Consider the following 26,217-nt stretch of genomic DNA (forward strand, 5'->3'; position numbering starts at 1 on the left):
AGAATGTCCTGCGATAGTACGCATAGATGGATAGTATTCAGCTAATACTAGTTCAAGATCATATTCAAGTCACCCACTAAACTAAAAGTGACTCAAACTGTCACTCCATCTCTTAAGTTTACAGTATTTCCAGTGGCAGCACCTGATGGCACTGTACAGGCCAGAATGGAGTAACACACAGGGTGTGAAGAACATTGCTTTTACCTTTACACGAGGGCTGCAAGTCCACTAATCCATAGGCTGACAGGTCATGGGGAAACTGCGGCACTACCTCCATATTCCGTCTCCAGTCCCGGTCCCGGCAGGGAGCTCCCTCAGAGCTGACTACGGCTCTCCGTTAGCCAGGAGCGCCGGGAGACAATGGGCCTGGAGCTTCTGCTCGTGCAGCCAGGACCCGGAGAGACTGAGCGGGGGCTGAGAGAGGGGAGGAAGGGTGACACCCACCCGTGCCTAATTCCACACCGCCAACAATGAAAAGATCACACAGCCTCCAGCTGACTTTGAAGTGGGGAGAGATCTGACCGAACTGGGGCCACGCTGTGTAACCGGGGCACGTAATAAACGCACTGTTAAACACTCAAATTACAAGGGTATCAGTCCTGCAACTGAAGCATTAATATGCTATATTGTGTCACTGCTGAGTCGAGGTCAGAGCACAAGTCCGGTCTCCCTATCCTCTTTTCATCATTTGATTGCACATGTCTAGGTTCTTTCCAATATTAACCAAAAGGGGCAGGCAAGTGAAAACATGTTCACTGTGGCCATGTTTTTTGGCTACAGCATTACTACAGAGAGGAAGAAAAAGAGTGTGGCTTAACTAATGAACTGAGGCAAAGACGCTGGATGGCACTGCTGACTAAAAGGTTTTGCCTATGGATGTGGGGACATTGTTATACAGTTACTGTGGCTTGAGTGGCTCAGTGACAGCCACACTGATGGAGTGACTTTCAACAGAGAGGAAGTCTGGGTCAGCAATTCTCCATGGCCGTGTTTTCATTTCTCTGTTTGTTAAATTTAAGGACCATCAGAGCTTAAGAAAATGTCCCGTTCGGTCTCTTAAATATTTGAAACATCACATAGCCAATTTATTTATGTTATGTATATGTGCAGTTTTGTATCATTCACACGTTAACTTAAAAAAATAACACAGGAATTAGGAACAAGGAATCAAGAGGCTAAGGATTTTATTCATAACATTTGTATTACTTATTTATTATTTTATTTTTAACTTCAGGTTTAACATGACCCTAAGTTATCTTTACTGTGCGTTTACCTTGCAGCCCCCTATTCTACATTCCAAATAAATAAATGGAAATGGCTTTGTCATGTACTGAACATTTGCGTCAGAGGACGGCTTTCTGAAGTGTTCTCGTACGACACATTCTCCTCAGGTACAAGCTGAAAAAAACATTTCTCCGCATCTAAAGTTAAAACTTTGCCGATGCTGCTTGTTTTGACTATAGTAGCCTTTATCAGCAATCACTACAAGAGACACAATAGAATTAATGATTATTCAGGAGACGAGGGCAGCGATCACAGAGGACCGGAGATTATGCATAGAATGGGGCGTCAATTAATAATCCGAAGGTTAGATGTTTCACAATGTCTTACAAGACCAAATAAACAGCGCATTCCTTCCCACGTATCTCCAAGGTGTTCCCTTTCAGTGCCTCCCGCTGAGAGGCAGTCAGTGAAAAAGCTCAGGTTATCAGAAGGACAGGCAGTGCAGGAGGCACAAGTCAACAGACACAGCTGCATACCTAAACCATTGAACTTTCCCTCTAAAGGGATCTCCCAGTGACCATTGTGTGACAGCCTCACCTCAGATATGGGGGAGTCATAATGCCCGTTCAATCTCCGCTGAAGCACAAGACAAACCAAAGGTCAGGTCAAAGGTCGTGCAAATGTCTGTGGCCCACTCTCCCTTTAGGGCTCAGGGTTCAGTGTGGGGGAATCATTACACCAGCACAGAACAATGATACGCATTGTAGCGCCAGATAGGGTGCTGACCAAAAAAACATGACACTATTCACACAGCTACATTTTGTTTGCCTTACAGAGTGTGTGATTTGTGGATACCTGGTGTACAATTACACTGAAGTGACTTGAGAGATCCTAAAGATTGTATATCCCGCATGATGGATGTTTTTTTTTTAACAATGCAAATTGTATAATGGAAAATGTGAATATTTTAGCACTAATTCACCAATTCACTCAAAAGAGCTTTATCTTCAGAGTGAATTATTGTAGGTGTCGTTACATACTGTATGTATTTATGTGTAATTTTATAATTCTTTCAAATACCAATCTGATACTTTTAATATTTGTTTAATATACAAGAGAGATATCTTGCAGTGGACCTTTGCTCATTGCTAATGAAAAATGTGCTGTTTGAGCCACTAGTTCAGCGGAATCTGTCAGCAGCTCTGAGGCAAATTTAATCTTTCAACAATCCCCAACTGTTTGGGAGAACAGGGCATCAGCAGATCTTATTACTTTCTCTCAATAAAACGTGTCCCAGAGATATTTTCATGCATTATTTATTTATATAATTTATTTATTATTTACGGAACATTTCTGAAAAATCGGGATATTTATGCCAGTGCTTTTTCTCATTGACAATAGAATGGGATGAAATAATAAGCACCCACTGCCACTCTGAAAGCTATCTGTATTACCGAGGATCAATTTGGGAGATCCATTTCTTGTCAAACTTCAACACATCCCCAGACCTGAGTTAACCTCCCATCCCTGTGCTGACTGGGCCCAGGCATAGTCTTTCATATTATCCTTATTGTGGAAAATTCATTATTCTTCTGCTTTGAACACTCATAAATGGATGGCAATAATATGGGGGAAATGAGTAGAGCAGGCTATTATCATACAGAACACAGGGAACGGCGGAAGCCTGCATTTTACTGTCCCGCTTGCTGTGGGAACGGATCCAATGCTGTGTCCCTGAGTAACTTTTCACTGTGGAGAGGAAATGTTCTTTTCCTATACAAAGGTGGCCCCATTGTTTTCCGAAAAAATGTAAATCAAACTAGTTTTCTAAATTGCCACTTAATGGGGAAATTTAAGAGCGCGGGCAAACACACTGACTTTGTGGCATTTTTCAATTTATTTTCCTGTCGCATTTGAAAATAAATTGTCCCTCTTTGTTCTGCAAATGTGGTATTATATAAGTGGAACACATTTACACCTTTACAGGGGGAGCCTGGATACAATGGTGTGGAGATTACTGTGCACTGAATCCAAACTCCCAGCCAGTGCTGGATCATAATGAGAGAAAGTGCTCATCAGTTTAGCACATTTTTAGCACAGCGCATTCAGCGTGGCGAATTGCTGAGCGGGGCGATGACATGACGTTACTCTGTAAAACGATGTCACAGAACGCACAAAAATGCGGCTTTGTGCTGCAAAGCCACAACTAAACCTCCACTGCCTGTGACGGCTTTTTAACAACCTTTAACCTCCTAAGACCCACACTCTTTTTTGGTATGCATTTTTAATTTGGGCTTATTGGGACCTGATAAGTATAAAAACTAAGCATCATCTTTTGACATGATGTAGTTTTTGAGAAAAATGATGTCCACATATGTGGACTCTCGGTCTTAAGAATTAAGTATTATGGTTGTACAGCCCAACATGTGGAGTCCACGTATGTGTACGCCAGGCCTTAGGAGGTTAAATACGGACGGTAAAAATGTAACGACCGCTTTAATGAGCGCTTCTTGCAGTGATCGATCCTGCAGGCGGAGGACTGCAGTGCCATACGACTACGCTGCGGAAAAAACACGTCCCTAGCTGTAGGTGCTTCCACTGCAGGAAATGCTGACACACAGAACACATCCATCTGCATTTACTTTATTTGACCGCTTCATTCCGAAATAACAAGGCCCATTAGTAGCACACTTTGAAGGGGAGTCACTGGAAGTGACCCCATAAACTGCACTGTAATAATCAGACAAAGGGGGACCCCAGGCTGGGTGGCACGGAAGTTCAACGTCAGTACAATATGTGTCACGGGGGCTACAAAACATTATGACTTTCAAAAATCACTTCAGCTAGGCTCTCTCTCTCTCTTTTCTTTTGATTAAACTTCTACTGTGCACTCAGGGTTATGTTTTTTAATGCTATTCAATAATGGTTTAGGAAAGGGATGGCCTTTCACACTTAAAAGAAAGGGAGATTGATATCTTGTTATTCTTGTAAGGTATGTTTTGAACATTGTACATTTCCAGCCTAGAGGGCCATCAGAGTCCATTCAAGGACAACCACGCTGGTAGTCACTGATTTAAGATCCCGTGAGTTAAGAGTTGCATGAGTCATATCATTGCAATTTCACCACAATTTCAGTCTTTTTATACTTTAAAAGACCTTGTTTGCCTTTTCCCGTATTGCAGTGAAAATCCCTCACAATATCTTTGTTGTGTTTTTCTTTTGCAGAACTATAAGAGCATTTAGAGAAGAATAAATGACTACAATGTCTAAGACAATGTCTATAGTGATATTGTATCAAAATATTATTATTAAACCAAGCTTCGTGAAAATATCTAAAATCATAGTGTTCTTTCCCACATGTGTCTCATGCTGTTCATCATTGTATCCTCACATTGTACAGTATATGAAGTGCTCTTTGTGAAATGACAAAAGGAAGATTGAATTCAAATAGAGACCCTTTGTTTAAATGAAATCAAAATCCTATTCAAAGCTCTGTCAGGTAAGGACAGAGATAGAGGGACTCTAAATCTGGCATAAATATTTATTGTTTCACCGGAATTTCCCTTGATCACACACAATGCCCATTTGAATGGGGTTTCCAAGGGCCACACAGAGAGGTAATATGCCCATGTTTGATATTATGTCTTGTTTTTTGTGAGAGACATTTACTCGTTGTGTGCCACCAAAAGCATTATTCTGTGGCTTCATAGTGGTTAAGGTGCATGACTGGGACCTGGAAGGTTGTTGGTTCAAGCTTCGGTTGTAGCCACGGTAAGATCCGCACAGCCGTTGGGCCCTTGAGCAAGGCCCTTAACCCGGCATTGCTCCAGGGGGGAATGTCACCTTCTTAATCTAATCAACTGTAAGTCACTTTGGATAAAAGTATCAGCCAAATAAGAAATTTGGGCCTGTATGCTGGCTGTGGCTCACAGCAGGTTTAAAATCTCATATTAACTGTAATAAATGTTGCGACTGTGCCTTTCTTCCCCAGCATCTCATAGTGGAGTTACCTTTCTTTTAATTTAAGAGATGTGTGGTCTCTTAGCAACAATTTTAAAATTCCGATACAGCGAGCTGTAGAACAATTATTCATAAGCATCAGTTTTACTCAGGCAATCTCCAGATTTTAATGAAACTACTTAATCACCCACAGAAGTGTGAATAACTTATTTCACTAAAGCCTGCTGAAAAATGTAAAAAAAAAAGTTTAAATACTGACTTCGGGCAGAATTTACCCTCTAATTCCGATGTAAAAGGCAATTTCTTTCCCATTTGCACTGCTCTTAAATAAACCCTCATAACTGTGTGTGGCAAAACACGCCAGAGACTCAGATAATGGCAGTATTTACATAAACATAAAAAAAACATAAACAAGGTTAAGAATAACTTAAATAATTTGAAAGGCACAAGTGTACCATCAAGACAAAAGTATTAAAATCTATTAAATTACTCATGGTACACACAAGATGTACTTAAGTACAATAGAGTGTGTATGTGGAGCTACAATAAAGGTGATAAATCAGTCAATCGCAATATCTTCTATGGACACCCTGTTATGTGCAGGTTTTGGTGACCCACTGGGCCTCATTTATCAATGTGAGGCAAAGGTATTTGATCGTAACTCGTTCACAAAAGCATTTACAAAACCAATGTGGGATCTTTTAAAGTTTTCATACATCTGTCTGTTAGTAGGATCCGTAGAATGTATTTTTTAGTATTTTTTTCAGAAATGGAAAAGAAAACACCGTTGTAAAGCTTGAGTTGTGCATTCATTCATATGTTATTTTGATTTTTAAAAGAGTGGCAACATTATTTGAATTAAAAAGTCAATTGAATATTATAACTGTTCATATTATCTAAAAAATCTGAACTGGTTTCAACATTAAAACTGGTGATACTTAATTCAGGTAATCGCGATTAAATAATGCTTAATTGGAGTTGAATATAAACTCCATGAAACACGTAAAACAACATATGCTGTACATAGTTAATAAATAAAAGTCAGAGCTTTGGCCTTTGTTGCTATGGCTGACCTCCCTTCACATTTACATTCATTGCTTTATTCGAAGATTTGGTGTATGCTGTACTTCGAAGAGAGCGCACCTTCAAAGACTGAGCCGATGTCTTTGGTGAGGCTCACAAGTCAGTTCAGACTGGCCAGACATCTCCATCTGAGTCTGTGCAGCCCACCGGAGCCAGATCTCAGGAGACCCACGCGCTGTTCAAGGGCAGTTCCAGAACGTGTTCAGGTACTTTCTGTCCTCAGCTTCCTGGAGACTGGCGCAGGACAGTGAAAGCATATCGCTGTCGCCCTCCTGGGTAACTCCAGACAGGAACGTCTCTTCTATAATTTGGCCAATGAAAGCCTTCGCAAACGCAGCACAGCCGTGACAATATCTCACAGAACTGTTTTCACAGATATTTTGTAAGATAGCAGTTGGACCCTAAAATATGCGTAAATCAGTATGGAACACACTAAAAGCTCCAGGCTGATATGAAAAAAATATGCGTGCGGAGCTTTAAAAAGTCTTTAGGCATGGGTGCTGAATTCAAGTTGCCTAATGGATACTGAAGAGCATAGCACATTAATAATGATAAACTTCCAGCTTTTATTAGGCTGCTACAGCATGATGCACTGTGCCTAGCACTTTTACAAATACAAATAGGGTATAACCACAGAGAGCAGTAATAATGGCCAACACAGGTTCTCGCAATGTAACAGCCTGTCTCGGTCTTCTGCGCTATTACCTCATTTCAATTGCATATCTGAAAAGGAATTAAGCAGATGAAGGCACTCATAAAGGTATCCCTGGTCCAATTGTCTTGTCCTTCTCTCCTTCTCTCTACAAGCAGCTCATCACAAGGCCATGATCTTCTGAGCAAGGCAAGTTGTGGCATTTGTTTTTGTCAGTTGCAAGTCATTCATGAAGCACGTTTTGGTAAAGAAAATTGCGATCTGCAAGGGAAGGCAGTAGCATTTTGCTTTTGTGAACAAAGTCCCAAAATGGGTTGACTGATATTCATTGAGGTACTCAAACCACCCTGTCTGGCACCAACAATCCTTCCACGGTCAAAGTCACTTAGATCACATTTTTTGCCCATTCTGATGGTTCATGTGAATATTAGCTGAAGCTCCTGACCCGTATATGCATATGCGATTTTATGCTTTGCACTGCAGCCACACGATTGGCTGATTAGATAATCGCATGAATAAGTAGGTGTAGATATAAAGTGCTCAGTCAGTGTGTAATGTTTACATTTTTTTCTCTCTTTTTTTAATCCATGTCATTTCCTGGCAGTAGCGCTTCCCACAAATCAATTCAGGCTAACAGAGCATGACATTTTCGGTTTGCCTCAAACTGACAGAGAGAAAGCTAGGAATTAATAATGAATGACGCTGAATATCATATCCAGTCGTCCGGTAAAAATAACACGGTGTAACATGTAATCCCCTTCCTAAAGCACTCCGGTATCCTGCATGTCGCTGGGATGTGCTATGCTAACATGGGAAGACAGGGGCCTTGTGGAACCCCTTCCCCGCCCCTGCAACACGGGGAGAATCAGGGGTGACATCATCGAGACGGCCCTGCTTAAACGCGGTGACCGGAATCAGCGCTTTGGGGGGGGGAGTCTCATCAGATTTCCCATGGTCCCTTTCACTGACGCAGGCTTGTGAACCCAGAGCGCTCGGTGTCAGGTAGTGCTTCGGACAGCAGCTTAGGCAGAGACAACAACGGAGATGAGAGGAGGCAAGGCGGAGCCGAACACTCGGCGGCCAAAAAACAAACCTCACTTATCTTTCCCATCAGAGAGCAAGTGGCCCGCACTGACCGACCCGGGCAAGCCACTGTCAGAACCGCAGTCAGAACCGCAGTCAGCCCGGCGGCCCACCAGCTGGGGGAGGCAAAGCAAGCCCGCCGTTTGAGCAGGGGAACATAATTGTGGACGTGCCAGACGTTTTAAACATTTAGATTCCTTCCATCTTCATCGAATCAAAGGGAGGAGGGAGACACCGCATGATTAAAAAGCTCTGAGGAAGTGGACCTGAAGTAGTCACACGTTCATCGTGTCATTAATTTCCCGTCAGCTAGCCCAGAAATGCTTTGCAGTTTATCTAAGGAGAGAATGGTTATTGGCCATTCTTCGACAAATAGCGATAAAGCTTGTCTCACTAATTACTAAGGCTAATTTAAAACGCATTAGTATCTGCCGCTCTGCAGGACGAGATGAGTTTCTGCAGGAAGTCTTCAGGAGACAGCGCCCAGCTTTGTCAGGGGCAAGCTGTAGTCAAGCATGTAGTGATGGCAACCATGTTTCACATGCCACTTTTTAATTATAGATTTATCTTAACTGTGTCCTGTAAAAAAATAAATAAAGAATTCACAGTTTTAAAGTTCCTGCATAATTGCCATTATTTTCATAGCTACTAGGTCTGAGCACTTCCTGGACTCTGAAGTCTGAATGGATTACACCTCAATGGACTCTGGCAGTGACAAACCTGAGTTTGAGTGACAGTTTATAACTGGGAACTGCTTCACTCCACCTCATTCCTGGCCTTCAGATACTATGTCCACCATAGGAAGAGGTCAGTAATTACAAAGGTTCAGCTGTTTTTTCAGACCAAATGTCAGAATCGGGTAGAAATGTGATCTAACCGACTTTGACCGTGGGATGATTGTTGGTGCCAGACAGGGTGTTTTGAGTATCTCAGAAACCGCAGCCTCCAGAGTTTGCAGAGAATAGTGTGAAAAACAAAAAGCATCCAGTGAGCAGCAGTTCTGCAGGCAAAGCGCGTTGTTAATGAGTAAGGTCAGAGGAGAAGGGCCAGACTGGTCAAAGCTGACTGGAAGGTGACAGCAAATAACTACATATTACAACAGGGGTATGCAGAAGAGCATCTCTGAACACACAATTTCAGTGGAAAGGCTACAACAGTCTAATAAATACCTAATAAAGTGCTCACTGAATGTATGTCTTCAATAGACAACTTACTGTGAACTATACATGCACCCAATTACTTTTTGATCTTGAAAATATAGAGCCAGACAACTTGAGAATCTTTATGTATAAATGCCATTACTAAACACCTCGCTCTCATCCCTGAAATGATCTTTTCGACCATATTTTCAGCATTTCTGTGAGTTTCATATTCATATAAGTTTGTTTTCAGAAGCACAAACCAAATTCCTTGCAATGAAACGATGTCAGATTATAAACTCAAGTAATCTTCTCTAGGTCTTAGTTGCCACAACACACAAGTCAATCAATGCCCAAACCCATGGCCAAATCATGTTTTCTTGATATGTAATACAGCATGTTTTTTTGGAAACAAGCCAAATAGCCGGGGGATTTATCACTGGGCTCACAGATTGTGTTCAATTACCTGTGCGGAGTGGCCCTGGCAATTTACAATGACGGTGCACATTTCTCCCATGATCCATCATTGTACCATCACCTGCGGCTGCCCGGCTTGGGAGCGTTTCTTATTGCTTGCCAGTCGGCAGTTGCCGTTCGTCAAATGACTACCGCTGAGTCCCCGTTACCGAAATACAAGGCCGAGAATGAAGCCTGCGGAATGTGTCGAAGGACTCAGTGACGGGACTCGAATTAGATGTGCTTTGGGATCATTTCTGTCTGATCAAGTCATTTTATAAAGAAAAAAAAAAGGATTGCACATAAACTGTATTCGTTCTTATAAAGGTCAGGTAATTGCCTCTTAATACACCAGTTTTCACGACAAAGACAGCGTAAGTCCTATTGGAGGATAGTATGATTTACTTTACAGATATTAATGCCAGGAGTTAATGGGTCGGGGCCAGTGGAATTACCCATGCCAGACACTGCATCTGTGGGGGATGTAATACTCTAGAGAGTACTGTACTCCTGGCCTGACATTATACTGTGAGTTAGGATGGTAACAAGCTCCCATGCTATAGGCTAATTTACACTTCCGTTTCTATGGCACTGTGAGGTGCCAGTCCCTGTTCTTGTAACCGATTAAAAAATAAATGTTCCCTGAATTATGAACATCACTAATTGAGTTGTGAATTATGTCCGACACTAATGGAAGAAATGTGGAGGGCAGCCTGTTGCAGAAATAATACCTCTCCAGCTACCAGAGAAGATGTATAGTTCAACGAGACTAGCAGACCAGAAAACCTGAATACAATGATAACTGGCTTTCTTTAAATGGTTAAGGCCAATTATATATTGATTACAGAGTAGTAGGCATGACACAGGGTAATCCTCAGATATTTTGGTTTGAATGGAATATGCATATTTATGTACTGTTTCTGTGATGTATATGTGATTGGGTGACATTTTATCATAAACAGCATGGATGGGACAGTGAATGGCTCCTCAATGCATATAAAGTCAACCCCTGGCCCCCTGGTGGTGTGGGCGCTGGTGCCCAAGGCGTTTCGGACTTACGTATGTGAATCTTACATACAGCTTTTACATACAGTCTCTGCACATTCTTCTCCTTCGGTGGGAAACATGTTGGAGACTATGTGGGACCTGTAATCCACTGCCTGATGTGGATTTGGGGAAATAAACAGTAGAATAAGCAAAATGAATAGCTCTTTTTGTTACATTTTTAATATACTCACTATTTTATAATATTGAACGATATATTATATAATTATGATAAAGGCCATTTGGAGAGGGAGTAGGGATTCATCTGTGCTGTAGCATTACATATGCTGTTGAAGCTGATGTGTTCATGATGTCTGGTGTGTTTCTTTCAGTTGTCAGATCCGTACAGTACAATACGTTTGGTCTGGCAAAAAAAACGAGCTCTTCTGCTGCAGCCGTCTAATCATTTTCACAAATTATGCATAGCACAGGGATGAAAGCGTGTCTCATTACCACTTTTTAAAGTTTAGACAGAATAAATTGGAAAGTGTAATAACAGCACTCAAAGGCATGCCATTGTTTGCACCTCTTTATGGACAGTGACAAAACCTTCGCTAAAAGTTTCCAAGCATCTAGCAGCATGCTGTTACAATAGGTTTTTTAAGTAATTCGTAACCGCAACAAGTCCGCAAAGGCAGAATAATGATTTTCAGTCGCACAGAGCGACACTGCAAACAAATCTTTTCTGAGAACGAACCTAAGCGAGGGGCCATAACAGGGCGGCTGACGAAGACGACAGGAGGAACTTCAAGCACTCACCCACTCCATCAGACACGCTGATGACAAGAAGCCCACTAATGACCTGCCCGTTCCAAGAAAAACCCCCAGCAACATTCTGTCTGAGATGATCATTCAGACCAAGGCAATTGTCTTTTCAACTTCATAGCAGCTGTCAAATTGGAAACGGTACTGAATCAAATCTTACAGGGAACAATTCACTCATTATCTTTTCATGGCTACTTTGACAAGCCTGAGTCAGGACCTGTCAGTGTCAGTTGTTAGTCAAATCTGGGAAGACGGACATGAACTTAAGTGTCCTGACATTATTTGCATTCACAAAATGTTAATGTTAAAATGTTAAAATGTTAACGTTAAATTTGTGTTAATTAATTCCACAAAGATTCATTGACCAGAAAGGTACACATCCAGTAGATTCAATTAAATGTAGCTTTCATTGTGATATTGAAATCTATTGAAAAACCAAACAACTTTTGTTTCTGGAATTGCGTTAATGTTATGATTATTGTAAAAACCTAATAAGATGAGAGCATTCAATCCCATTATTGTTTCACATTCACAAAGTTTAGCCAATCAGACTGCGTAGTCTTTCACAGAAGACAGCTGTTAAAAACACAGATGGTAGCATAATGCAATAATGTAATATAACCCTGTTCTGTGTACAGCTCACATTTCTATCAGTGCTGCATTCATATTGAAATTGACATGAAATTGTTATGGCACTTTTCATTTCAGTCAGTTGCAAAGGTCCCTCAAAACGAGAAAATAGAACCAGCCCACATGCACAGTGTAAACAATACTGACAGGCCACTGAAATGGAAAGAACAGAAGTGACAGAAACACATTAACGATTAGTGGCCAAGCTACAAGAGACCAGATCTTCAGTGAACACAGCAATGCAGAAAACAGAGAGTAAAACTCCGATGTCCAATAGCGCGACGTCTCGAGCTCTAGCAAATTGACACGGTTTAGTCTCTTCTGAACGCCCAACACGGGACAAACGATACCTCCTCCTTCCCGGCAGCAGCGAGGCAGAGGCTAATAAAAGAAACGGGACCCCACCCACCTTGGACGGCGCTGAAGTCCATGAGGAGCAGCAGACTGGCCCCTCCGCTGGGCTGCAGGAGAGCCGACACGGGTAGAGGAGCACGCACAGAGCTACTCATCTGCCCCCATGGGCTGTTAGCCTCTCCCCCTCTCCCCCTCGCCCTCTCTCCCCCTCTCCCCAGCCACTGCTGGACTCCCCCTAGCGCTGTTACCCCTCCGGAGCCAAGCCAGGTGCGGGTCGACAGCCCGCTCCACAAGGTCAGGACAAGGTCAGCGCCCTCTGCTGCCCCCTCCCCTTCCCCTTCCCCCCCCCCGCCCCCTCGATGACTGTGGTCTCTGTCGATCCGGTGAGGGAGGGCAGGTGTGCAAGGTGCGGGCGGACAGGAGAGCGATTGATAGGGCTGACCAAGGTCGGAGGCGAGTGACGGTGAGTGGCTGTAAATCAGCCCCCGAGGTCACCGGGGTGGGGCGGTAGATCTGACGATCGAAGTCCCTGGCACTCCGCCAAATTACTCACCCGCAAAGCTCTATAAATACAGTCGGCCGCCAGTGTCCGCTCGGGTTTTTCAGCGCGGGGTGAGTCCATCTGACTGAGCAAAAAAACGTTTTCATGATAATCTTTCCTTTTCATTCTGTAATCTCATCAAGGCACATAAACAGCCCCCCGACCGTACTGGTGTCATTGGCCGCAACCGACACAAAACATGCGAAACTGCCATTTATTCTCATTTAGTACCTAACCCAAGAACTAACTACACAAAACAACACAAGAACAAAAATCAAACTAGATGAGAAATCTGTACTCCTTACAGGCCCACAGCACCTACACCACAGCTGCAAAAGTCATGAAATCTTCCTCTCTCAGGAGCCTCGACTATGGGGTCATGAATCTAGTAAGTTCTTAAACAAAGATGTTCAGCAGTGACGGAAAAGAGGATCTAAATCTGTGTCTTGGAAAGATCAAGCGAACTCGATACCCATCTGAGGGGGGGGGGTGGGGGCGAGGGCGAATGGACCCCCCCCCACCCCCCCCTCTCCGTCGGACTGTTACGTAAGCGTCTGAGTTTCCTGTCTCAAGTTCAGGCCTCTCCTGCTGCTCCTCTCAGTGTCCGTGTGATTCATTGATCACTCCAGCTGTCTCAAAGCTCCGGAGTTCCTCAGGAATTCTCCCGACCGGGAAAATGCCGGACTTCATCTGCGATCCATGTGGTGCTGGAAAATTCTGTGTTCTGCCAAGCCTACGGGCTTTTGTCCCGCGGGACTAAACATGGTGCAATATTAAACGGGTTTTGAACCCTGTAAAACGGGCAAGCGGCAAAGGAAGTAAGTTACGGTAGCTGTCGTCTTCATTAACGCTGTTATTGTCTATCAGGGGACATGTGAAATTATCCCGAATTTGCTCATGAATTTTCTCAATGAGCTCTCAGTTAAACACATCGTGGAGTTCAGACAACATCAATGTTCTGCTTAAGGACTGTCATGGGAGAGGACTCCTTCATGTTCCATAACAAAGTGGGCCCAGTACCACTAATACTGGCTAATACTGGAGCATTCAATTACACAAATTATGGGTTATTAACCTGTTTTAAGACTGCTGTTATGACAAGGCACATTTTATATGACTTCATATGGTTATAAGCCTATAGACTGAATAATATGCTAATATGCATGTTGGTCTTTCAATAAGCCGAAATAAACAACCCTTTAATAAATGGTCTCAGCTTATGTGGTTTTCAGTTTATTTGGGAAATAGACTGCGGTTGATGTTTCACCATGTGCAATTTCCCAGTGAATTTCAATATAACTGCTGTACAAACTCTGGGACACGGAGAAATCCAGACTGTGCCCCCGTGAGCTCCCTGAAGGCCTGTAACTGGAGGAAATGTTCAAAAACTGTTTAATCAGCCAAAAAAAAAGAAATAAATAAAAAGTAAGAATGCTCTCTTTGCAAAGTTCATTGCATATTGATGAGTATTAATATTGGGGTCGGATGCTATTTCAGGTTTTCAATTATTAAAAAGAGCTCAGCCTTTGTGCACTCCATTTTAGCAAACATACATAATTAACTGAGGAAGTCGGGGAAGAATTCAGAGAAAGGTACTTTTATTTAATGTTTTATAATACACCAACAAATAACCCTGCACTCGAGAAACTACTTAGTGCAATGGCACAGGCTTGAGTTGTCATGTTTCCAGAAGAAACATCTGCCGGCTCATTATAACACTCCATTATATAACTGTAATACCTCGTATAGGAGACAATTGTATATAAGAATGCAGTGTTGTCTACTGATTGTCCACGGCACGTCAGGAGCAGACCAAGTTAAAATAATAAATTGAAATACTAGGCACCAAAAAAACCTAGTGTTTTAGGAACATCTATTAAGTCTACACAGTAGATTGTAACTTTGTTCCATCAAATTCTCAGGGGTCCACAAGGGTGCTGAATGACGGACACATCGTAGCGTGGTACAGATGTGGCCTACATACCGTAGCTGTATGGTCACAGCCACTATGCTATGCTTGTGTCTTTGCGCAATAGTGCTGTTTAAAAAAAGTTGTTTGTTTCATATATACGTCTACATGATAATACTGCAGTAAATTTGTGTCTGAAATTCCATCCAGTGAAAGTACAACATATATAACATATACATTACATTACATTACATTACATTATTGGCATTTGGCAGACGCTCTTATCCAGAGCGACATACAGTAGATTAGACTAAGCAGGAGACAATCCTCCCCTGGAGCAATGCAGGGTTAAGGGCCTTGCTCAAGGGCCCAACGGCTGTGCGGATCTTATTGTGGTTACACCGGGATTAGAACCACCGACCTTGCATGTCCCAGTCATTTACCTTAACCACTACGCTACAGGCCGCCCGCTATAAATAACCTATGACATACAGTATATAACTCTAAAATGTTTTAAAAGCTATAGGGACCCCATCCTCATTAAGACAACACCTCACGCACGCACGCTGAGTCACCTCATCTCACACACAAGCTCTGGCCGCTTCATTCTGCAGCCATGATAGCGTTAGCCTTTTTCTGATTTTGCATGAAATCAATCACGCCCTGTGACAAATGGACCTCATAAACTACTGTGTGGTGGGCATTAGTCACAGCCCCACGGCTCTCTCACGATTACACACAAAAAAAAAAAAACGGGTGAAAAAAGTTTTGCAGTCACCAAACAAGTCAGGGTACTAAGAGCTGGGGGCATTTAGAGGACGGTTCAATTAACTCCTCTGAAAGAATAAAAATGTGTTTCTGAACAGCTGTTTGAGTCAGCCACCGTAATTAAAGCTTCAGTTATTGTGGTTCCAAAGCAACACGGCGACTGCAATTACCTGCGCCGCAATTATAGTGCGTATGCAGACAGCTTTAAGACGTTTCTGAAACTTCTATGAAATGTAACTTTTATAAAGAAAGAGAAATGTTTTCACATAAAATAGCAGTGTGACAAAATGTGTTGGCTTTTCATGCACCTTCTCTGGAAAGGCTGCAGTTGCCAGTGCACAGCCTTTTATCAGAGAGAATTTTAATCCCTGTCCCCATTAGCTTCACAAGACCTGTAAACAGCAATATGACAGGTGTGCGATAGTGCTCCCGGAATGTGGATGAAATGAAAACTCAACCTTTCATTTCTGGGAGCTGAAGTAATGGCTTTTGTTTAAAGGCAGCCCATATGTGGCCAGTGAAGCAAGATTCAATTTCAAAAAGTTCAATCAAATAGCTCATCTGCAGCACCCTCGCTCTCCGTTCAAAGGGACATTACAACAACAAACCACAACAGAGGAAAACAGAAAGCATCAGAGCCATCGAGCAGGATGATCGAGGGAATTAATTGGGTGCAACAGACACCTTTTGAGCCACCATTGATTTTTTTTCCGAAAGCCGTACAAGTTTGGTGACATTTCGGATTCCTGCCAAGTCTAACTTTGTTCTCTCTGTGTTTGCAGCAGAACCAGTCCGGATGAGTGTGTTCAGTGCGATGCAGATCTCCAATCTGAATCGAATACAACAGCAAGCACACAGCAGCAGTTATATACAGTAAGTGTTCATTAAAAAAAACACAATTTAAGCGATTCATGCCGCTGCATGAATCAATGTGCAATTTACCTCCTCTTGCTGTTGAGGATTCAATACAAATGTTCTAATACTTGCATTGACAATATACACAATGAAAAAAAATACATTTTACTGTAAATACGTGTGTTCTGAGAGGCAATTTTACCAAGCTGTTGACAATGGTAGACTAAATCTATGTAATTAATTCTGCTTTTCACAGACTGCTGTAACAGGCATTTTTCCTGAGACTTCAATCATTGCTCTGTTGTTATTACCAAAATCAAGAGAACTATGTGTACATTCAAGCCAAGAAACACTCACTGTACTGTAGTTTGCGGTATCAAACAGCAAATTAACCAAACATGATTTAAACGGTAGAAGAAAGAAAATTGTTGAAATGGGTAGACCTAAAATGTTTATGTTTACATATTTAACAAATTGTCAAATTTTAGGTTCATCCAAATAAACATTTCTTCCAGCGTACATATGCAGCCAACCGTCAAACACCATGTAGAAGACAAACTTGCAAACATCCATTTGTTCTCAGCCAGGGACTGAGATGAGAGCTTTTGTTCGATTGTGAGCGGAAGATGACATTCAGCTAAGCCTGGAAGCCAAAGTGCCCTTTCTTGGCCAGATATGGCATTGTACAGTATAAGACAGGTATCGTGTTCAGTATATTCAGCATATATCATATATTGAGTTCACAAGACAAGCTCTCACCAGTAGATTTTCAGCATCCCCCATGATGCTAAACCAGGCCAAAGGGCATTAGCATTCTTAGCTTTCTTAGTTTATGCAGGTGATCATTTGTCATGCACAACCCGGTGTTATGCAGCCATGAGCATCTTAAAATGACCAGCTACTAAAACCTAGCTTGAGCTGATCAAACCGTGTTGAGTATAGAGCTGGTCTGAACTGGTCAACCAGCTACCAGCTGTTTGAAAACCTAGCTTGAGCTGGTTTTCTGCAGGGCCCTGATTTCACACAGTAAAACAATCCATTGTAGGTAAAGCATTTCCTGCTTTATTTTATTATTATTGTTGTTATTATTATTTTACATAGCGCCTTTATCCAAAGCGCTGTACAATTGATGCTTCTCATTCACCCATTCATACACACACTCACACACCAACGGCGATGGGCTGCTATGCAAGGCAACCCTCCGACTGCCAGAGGACTGCTCTTACCGCCCGCATCAATGCTTTAACTTTCAAACGGGCCTCCTCCACCTCAGCTCTGCCTTTTATGAAACAAGCTGAAATGCTGCCATAGTCATTTGCTGTGAGAGATTTGTGGGTGAAGGTTAGGGTCCCCACCGGTTAAACACATCAGACCACTCACTGGCTGCTGTGAAAGTCGTTTGCCTTAAAGCAACAGCAGGAGGATGTGTGCGACAGCTCTGTCGCCGGGGCCTACATGGGCACACAAAGCCAGTCTGTGGTCACCCCTATTTTTATACAGTCTATGGGGTACCCTCACTGGGCACACTCAAAGTAATGAGGGAGTCTGCTGGGGCCTTCAGTTTCCACACAGAACGGTTCAGAAGAGGGCAAACTTGAGGACATTTTCGGTTTCATTGTTTCCCAATATCCCGTTTCATTTCTCAAAGTCAAAAGTACACGGCAAATTCACCCGTGCTCAGATGTACGGAATTCACTCAGTTCAGAGAGCACACCTACCGTATCTCTCCTCCCTCTTTATCGGAAAGGGCCCAGATTCAATCAACTTTGAACCTTAACCTTTGATTGATATTTAAATGCAAGTTTTTTTAGTTTTCTTCAATAAGGTTGTCAGGTTCAGTGATTATCAAATGCTTTTAACGCAGTTTAAAAATAAAGGGTAAATGTTGATGGAAACCAGACGAGTGTAGATAATTTCCCCGTTGTGAGGACTACGCTCGCCACCGCAGACAAACCCTTCATTTTCCGTGTTCTGAGCTGGACGGGTTCTGTGAGACTCTGCGCACTTAACAGAACTGCGGGTTGTGAAATCGTTCCCGAACCGAGAAACATAAAGTCCAAAGGATGACGCACATTGCCGTCTAAGATAAAGATGAAAGAAATTTCCCCACTGCAAAAAAAGACGCTCAAATTTCAATTCCTTCAAGATAGAATGAGTCTGGCAGCCAATTAATTTAATCTCTGGTGACATTTCATGAAGGCCGGCTCGTGAAGAGGAGGATGACTGGGCTGTTTAACTCGTTCATACCTGGCCCTGCTCCCGTGCCCCACACCGCCCTCACGTAGCCCATAGCATGGGTGGGACCGGCACCCACAACCCCGCTCCGTAATGGAGAGCATTGTCTATAACTATCTTTTGTTCAGACCTGGATTCTCCATTCAAATTCTTTTCTATGCTTTACTGTAGCTTGTCTGGTGTATTGGAGAAGGGAACCTATGAAATACTTTTGGTCCTCTTGGTTTGCTCGATTGCACCGGGCATGAAATCGAGCACAGAAAAGGTATTATCCAAAACAATGACATATTGGCCCAGGTCTGCTTATGTTGCCGGACTAATACGAATGCTATTACAATTTCCCCATCCCAACATGGTATATTGGTTGGGGCGAAGATGGTTTATTTACCATTATTTTGGAAAAGCAAGGGAATGCAAAACATGCTTGTGCTTACTGCTTACTGTACCCAAAAGCCTTTCTAATTAAAACACGTCCTACCTCATCAAGACTCAGTGCAGGTCATATTCCATTATTACACCGTTACATCTGTTTGACTGCATACAGTAATTCCAGGACAGTGGCTGGTTTTTAGATGTAATTAGCATAATAAACGCTTGGCTGGACATACGCCCCGCCCTGCAACACAAGCTGCGATGTCCCAAGTGCTGGTGGCAGAGTGGAGGAGGTGGACCCAGTGGATTATGGGAAAGAAGATCTGTGCTCTTTCGCTATTGAGCCCACCATCCCCGAGGAGATAAGTCCTTATTAACCACATAGAAAATGCAGGCAACAGCACACAGGCTAACGAGCAGTTTACCCCCTGCCCTCTCAGCAAACGTGAAGGTGCCTACAGAAATGAGAAAGCAGTGCTTCTCTGATAGCACACTACAAACAGCTCTGCAAAGAGAGCTTTGAAGAAAATTAGCAATGTAATGAACTCTTGCACACAGTCTACCACTCCCCCCCCCCCCCCCCCCTCCCCTTTGGATTCAAATGAAATTTCTGACTTTTCTGCATGCAATCTCATTCATTTCCCTTGGCACTATACTTCACTTCCAATGTTTTCATAAATATTTATTGTTTCTTACATCCATTATTGAAACGTATTTTGGCTTTTATTAGATGAAATGAATGATTTAGAATTGTCTGCTATGCTTATGTACTTCAGACACGAGGACGAAGAACACAAAACAAAGCTGATGAACAGGAAGTCGATACTGTCTCAACAATTTGTAGGCACAGCCTAACTCTGAGATCCTCTATGAATGTCATACATTATGGATGTGCACAGACAGCAGATGAGACTTGTTGGTTTTGTCTCTGACAAGCTTCAACATTTAATATGCATGTTTGCATTGACTGTGTACTGAAGCTCTAAATTACTAAGAACACAATTTCGCTTGAAATCAATTTGAAGTTGAAAGTCCAGTATTTGAATGCAGCACAAAATAATCAAACAGGCTGATGACTTTTTCCCAACTTCTGCAATGCATTCTGGGGCTGCAGGATGACATGAACAAAACTAAACAAGCTTAAAACATTTTTAAAAAAATCATTTTCAAATAAACTATACGAAAAACTTGAATTTGAGACTGTCTGTTGTATGCCCTAGATTGCTGTTCTCTATAGAATTAACAAATGAGGTAGAACACAGAAGTGCATTTTGAATCATGGCAAAGTTACCCCTGAAACCAGAACCTAGGCTAAATGAGGATCAGATATTAGGAGTGGCATTTCTCATCAAACACATCGAAGTCATGACTATACCACCCATTTATAATTTATAATTGACAATTTCAAACGGACCTCTGCCAGAACAAACAGCACACTTGTATTGATATGCACCCCTCAAAATGAAATGCCGTGGGGGGCAAACATTTATTACTGAGAGGCTGAACTAGAAGAAACAGAAATACTTTTTAAATGGTTAGCATTTACATAGCGCCTTTATCCAAAGCGCTGTACAATTGATGCTTCTCATTCACCCATTCATACACACTCACACACCGACGGTGATTGGCTGCCATGCAAGGTGCCGACCAGCTCGTCAGGAGCATTTGGGGGTTAGGTGTCTTGCTCAGGGACAGAAGAAAGTCCCCTGTGTCTACAAAGTGAAGCTCTAACCAAAAGTCACAAAACAGTCTCGGCGAAGAACAGAACGAAAATTGCTATGAGCTCATATTAATGCTGTCCCGCCTCCATGATTTATGACAGTGCGTGGAGCATATTGCCTATCGTGGTGCTCAATAGCTGGCTCGGAGAAACAGTGCTACAGATCAGACAGTGATTCATTGTCTGATGTACTGGAGATGACTTCTGTGGGATTAAATAAACTCCAGGCTCTTTAGGTCTCCATTAAAATCATAATGTTATTTGCGTGCGGTGACCTGAACCAAGGAACGAGAGGTCATAAACCGTGGCAGAAAATTACACGTTAATTAAAGTAAGGATGGCTTTCTAAAAGCCATATAATAAACATGTTGTCTCCACAATTGTGACCCCGGAACTCAAAATCTACCACCTTTGAACATTTACTTAGAATAGTATGCCCTTTATACCATTTTGCAGCCACTTTATAGTATTGTTTTTAAAACATCTTTTAAAAGCAGGTTATGGAAGTGAAGTTTTGCCTCTGTAAAGCATTGGTCTTGGTGACTCTCATTCTGGTCACTTGGGGGCAACATGGCTCAGGCAGTAAGAGCAGTCGTCTGGCAGTTGGAGGGTTGCCGGTTCGATCCCCGCCCGGGCTGTGTCGAAGTGTCCCTGAGCAAGACGCCTAACTCCCAAATGCTCCTGACGAGCCGGTTGGTGCCTTGCATGGCAGCCAATCACTGTTGGTGAGTGAGTGTGTGTATGAATAGATGAATGAGAAGCATCAATTGGACAGTGCTTTGGATAAAGGCGCTATATAAATTCGAACCATTTACCATTTACTCTTACTCATCATCAAACCTGGCCCAATGAAGGCACTGCTTCTACTGAGGGAACCAGACTACCCTGTGAGCTAAGCCCTGGTGCATTTCTGTTAGTAATATCAATGCCGTTTGGGTGATGGATATACGCACATTTTGTGATTTATCCAGACACGCTGTCAGCATAATGTTTGATGTTTTTAGAATTAACATTTCACCCCCATGGAAAGCATATATTATTATTATATACCAGCTGGAACATATATCTCTGGGAGACAGATTGCCGAAACCCTCAAAATACATATTCAAGAAAACGGTTTCAACATAACCATGTAAACTGTGACAAATTCGTGCTAGCAAAGAGTTCTGGGCTATAAGGGATGGAAAAAGTAACATACTATACTGTATAATGTATTATTAAATAAAAAACAAACTTTGGAAGCACTTTCCTTCAATGTATGTCAAAAATACAAAATGTTACCTTAAAGATATTTAAGTGGTGTTGGTGTTGCTAACTAAGATGCAAACTGCTGTATAAAGAACTGAATCCTATGCCCCCCCCCCAAAAAAAACACCTCACCATATAAACACATTTCTGTGTGCGTGAGGTTATGAAGCACCCCATTATTTATGCCAGCTAATACCACCACAGCTGACACAGCAATGACAGTGACATCTGAAAGATATTTCTGCAAGGCACAATCATCCTTCCAAACTACAGAAAATATTAATCCTTCACATTTTGTGAAAAAGTGTAACAAATGTCTTACACTAGAACATAAAAATACATACGTATTCCAAATGTTCAGAAAGAACACTTATTTTGTGAAATATTTTGTAAACACAGCAATTGGGCCAGTGTACCACAGCTGATTACTAACCATCTACTCAAGCCTTGTAACAGGGACACAGTTATGACATCGTCAGCGAAACACGAGCAGTTTTCTGGAAAAGCATCGCAGCCTGCGATGATTGGTTGATGGGGCTCTCTTAAATGACAGTTCTGGTCTCTGTGGGATGCAGTAAGGGAGGGGTTTCCACATCAGTGGTGACAACCTGCTAAGCAGCAACTGACTCCAGATCAGGATTGATTCCTGGAACAGCTCTTCCACCAGCCATAAACAGAGAGATAGGACAAGGCTCATGAGTCTTCATTATCACAGTAGTCACAGAGAGTCTGGCCAACAGGGGTTTGCACCCTCATGCACACTATCCCCGAGTTATCTTTCTATTCCAGCAGTCCTGGGATTCATGAATGCAGAAAAACATCACTCAAAACCGCCTACTTTCTTTGTTATTCTCGCAGTAACACATCGTAACGCACCCTAACTGTGGCCTAAAAAGAAATGTACATTCCACATTCAAAGACCGAGCAGAACTTCAAAAATAGAGAGAGTCACCCCCCCTTGACATCCGTGCAGCCTTCTTTCGGTTACATCTGTGCGCAAATGTGCAAGCAGTGTGAAAATGTGATTATGAAGTCTAAAATAAGAATAAAAAGTGCTAGTTCTACTGTAGCAGCGAAATTGTGCAAAATATTTTCAGTGATGTTAGCAGCTGCAATGTTGAATGCTTTTCCTCAAGCAAGAGGGCAACACCAAGCTGTGTGTGTGTGTGTGTGTGTGTGTATGTATGTGTGTGAGCGAGAGAAGGAGAGAGTGCGTTTCTGTTTGTACAGACGAAAATCATCAAAATGTGGTTGCAGCTAATGCAAGACTACATTTGTATTTTTAATTATTTCCAGCTTTTTAGCATCAGGACAGGACTGATGCTGAGCTGTTTGACTGGAATGAGTCACTCTTCCTTTAAATTGATGTGCATGTCCCTCTGACCACTTCCCACACAGCTCCATCATAAATGGACCTCTTCCAATAAATCCACCACCATCTTTGACTATAAGACAAGGTAATTTATCTATACCAACTTTACTAGTCCCATTTGGATATTAAACGCGAGTGTATAACACTGCTGTGGTAAAAGTGCTTGTCATTCTTCATATAATAGTTGCCATTTATATAGGCTATATATTTTTCACCACCAAATCCTTTCCCATTCACTGCACTGCTTGTATCCTGCAGTAGGTGTGCTCTTTTGCAGTTTTACAGAAAACAAATCTATTTCAAGCAGTAAAATGGCATGTACAGAGAGCCCACTTTTAATGTTAATGTTAATTTATATTTCTTTGTTCATAATGGTAACGGCCTATGTAAATGGGAAGCACAAATGCATTGTGTTATTCGCTGTCGAAAAAAATGAAATATTTGAAAACAAATGCTTTATCTACCACTGTAAACTCTGATTCTCTGACACATCTAGTGAAGAGCAGTTAGAGACAATCGCAGACATATGATAGCATGGTGTACAATGTCATTTCATATTTACTTAGACACTTGTATACATGTTGTGGTGTTTCAAGAAACTTCACAAAATGATATTTTCTCTTTTCAGTTCCAAACAGAGCGTTTAAAGACAATTATTTGCACTCTTCATTATGTTGAATGTGCTATTATACCTTACACCACATGATGGCAGTACTGCCACTTTTTATTAAAGAGAGAAATGGCCTGCACCCTGGTTTCCTTAGGCGGCGTTCTCATCCCCTAGTCTACTGCTAACGCTTTGAATAAATGCCAAAAATCCTGACTTTCATGCCTGAATGCACCCTGTTTTCAGACAGGCAGGACGATCCGGATCATTTTCAGCATTTCCAGTTGGAACCCCATCGCTGGCACACACATCGATACCCTCATTCTGCGTACGTCAGCAAGGATTCGACCTGCCCTGGAGGACTATGGGAAATATAAGTGAGCCTTGATTAATATCAGCCGTGAATATACAAGTCTGCATACCTTTCTGTAGCTCAGGCAGTAAATATCCCCTTTCCACTGTTCAGTGATAACAGGTATTTCACACAGTTATCACACAAGGCTGAATGAGGCTGAACACTACACATACCTCCAGGCGATCCATACAATACTCACATAGCACAACGGGGTGATTTATAATCGGCGCGTACCCTTCAAAGCAACGTGATATTTACTCTGTAGAAGCTCTGACGGAATGACGTAATATTCCCGTCGTTGAGCTTGAAGGATCGTTTTCTGGGCTCCCTTTGTTCTTTCTCACTTTGAGGAGCCATTGTCGTGATTTTTGTCCTCGTCTAACGAAAGTAAACTGTACATTATAACTAACAATACAATCCTAGATAAGAAGAGACGACTAGGAATAACATCAAGAACACCGCGCGGTGGGGGACAAAGAGAACTAGCAGCGTGCGTTAGTCATGCGTCTCCATCCCCTGGAGGTTCTGCGGTGGTGTGCTGATGGCCTGTTGCAGTGGTACTGTCAGGCCTGGGCTCCAGGTCTCCCGAGGTCAAACAGCATCAACACTTTCAGCCAGAACACTGGAGCACAGCACGGTTACATGGGCCCCTCAGAAGAGCTGCACAGGGCATTCTGAGTGCTAAAGAAAATTGGCCTTTTTGTTTTGTAAAAAAAGCTACATACATTTTTTGTTTGTTTTCATACATTTCCTATGACTAGCAGTGGGGTGCAGCTTCACAGCATTTGGAGCACTCATTCATGATGCGCAATATTGCAGGATTATGTCAGCATGAAGAACAGCGTTAGTAAATTTGTGAATTGTGCGGAACAGTAAACAAACACACACTTTCTCGAGAGGCGATGTTGGGACTGGCAGCGCGGTTTCTTTTGTTTCGTTTTTTTTTTCGTTTTTGAGCTCAGACAGGAACATTTTGGACGTGACAATGGAAAATCACGTCTCAGCTGCGTCTCAGTTTTCAAGCAAAACCCTACCCTTGAAAATGTAAAAGCACAAAGTGCTGTAAAAAGCCGGGTAAGCTGACAGCTTCTCCCCGGCTGCTCTCACAGAGGCAGACATGCTGAGGTGAGCCTTTCCACAGTGTAAGCACATCGCCCGACACCTCCTCAGCTAGCAGAGTGTGCGCAGTTCAAGACGACCTCCTGCAGTGACTGGCCCCCAGTCATTCTATACGTGCGTGAAACCCGACCGCCTTCCAGCCGAAATGCTGCAACTGCATCGCCAGATCTGCAGAATCAGGCCCTACCGCTCAGTCACATAATCCCCGCGTACCTTCCCTTATCTAATTTCACAATGGTGCGACGGAGCTCGTTTCCGGCAAACAACTTTCCGGGCCTTTGGGGACGATACGCAGATTGGACCAGCGTGTGCGGGCATGCCTGTCCCATGTCCAAACATTCCTGACCGTATTGAATCCTCCCCAGCACCTGAGCGGGCCTTCGGTGTCCGATAACCGCACTTTACGTAAGACCGCGATAACACTTTTCTCCACGTGAAAATCACCTACGAGGCAGTGCGTTTACAACTGTTCTGTGTTTATTCAGAAGCACTCACCACACAGGACCCCTGGGAGGAAATCTCTGCCAGTGTTTGTACGTTCTGTCTGACTGGACGACGGCCAGAGCTGGGCCACTGAAGGTCCCATTTACAATGTTAATTGAAGAACGGCAAAACATCCGCGCCGAAGGGAAGCGCCGAACCACATTTCACCACGGGCTACGAAGCCATCAAAACGCGCACTAAGGGCTGCAGCATCTGCCCGTCCATGTCACAGAGAGCCCCGTC

The 26,217-nt window shown here is 42.7% G+C and overlaps 1 protein-coding gene across 2 annotated transcripts in view; it reads right to left on the bottom strand.

Annotated features, from left to right (window-relative positions):
- arhgap24 (Rho GTPase activating protein 24) overlaps positions 1–26,217 on the bottom strand; it is a 103,968-nt gene that overhangs the window by 27,404 nt on the left and 50,347 nt on the right. The window contains exon 1 of one of the 2 annotated variants that reach the window (XM_061215673.1): positions 12,446–12,528. The exons of the other annotated variant lie outside the window; for it this stretch is intronic. Coding sequence (XP_061071657.1) covers positions 12,446–12,467 — 22 coding nt within the window. The 5' untranslated portion in view covers positions 12,468–12,528. Of the gene's footprint in view, positions 1–12,445; positions 12,529–26,217 lie in introns of those variants that run through there. 2 annotated transcript variants of the gene reach the window in all.

This window comes from Conger conger, chromosome 12 (genome assembly GCF_963514075.1).
Source record: "Conger conger chromosome 12, fConCon1.1, whole genome shotgun sequence".
Lineage (NCBI taxonomy): Eukaryota > Metazoa > Chordata > Actinopteri > Anguilliformes > Congridae > Conger > Conger conger.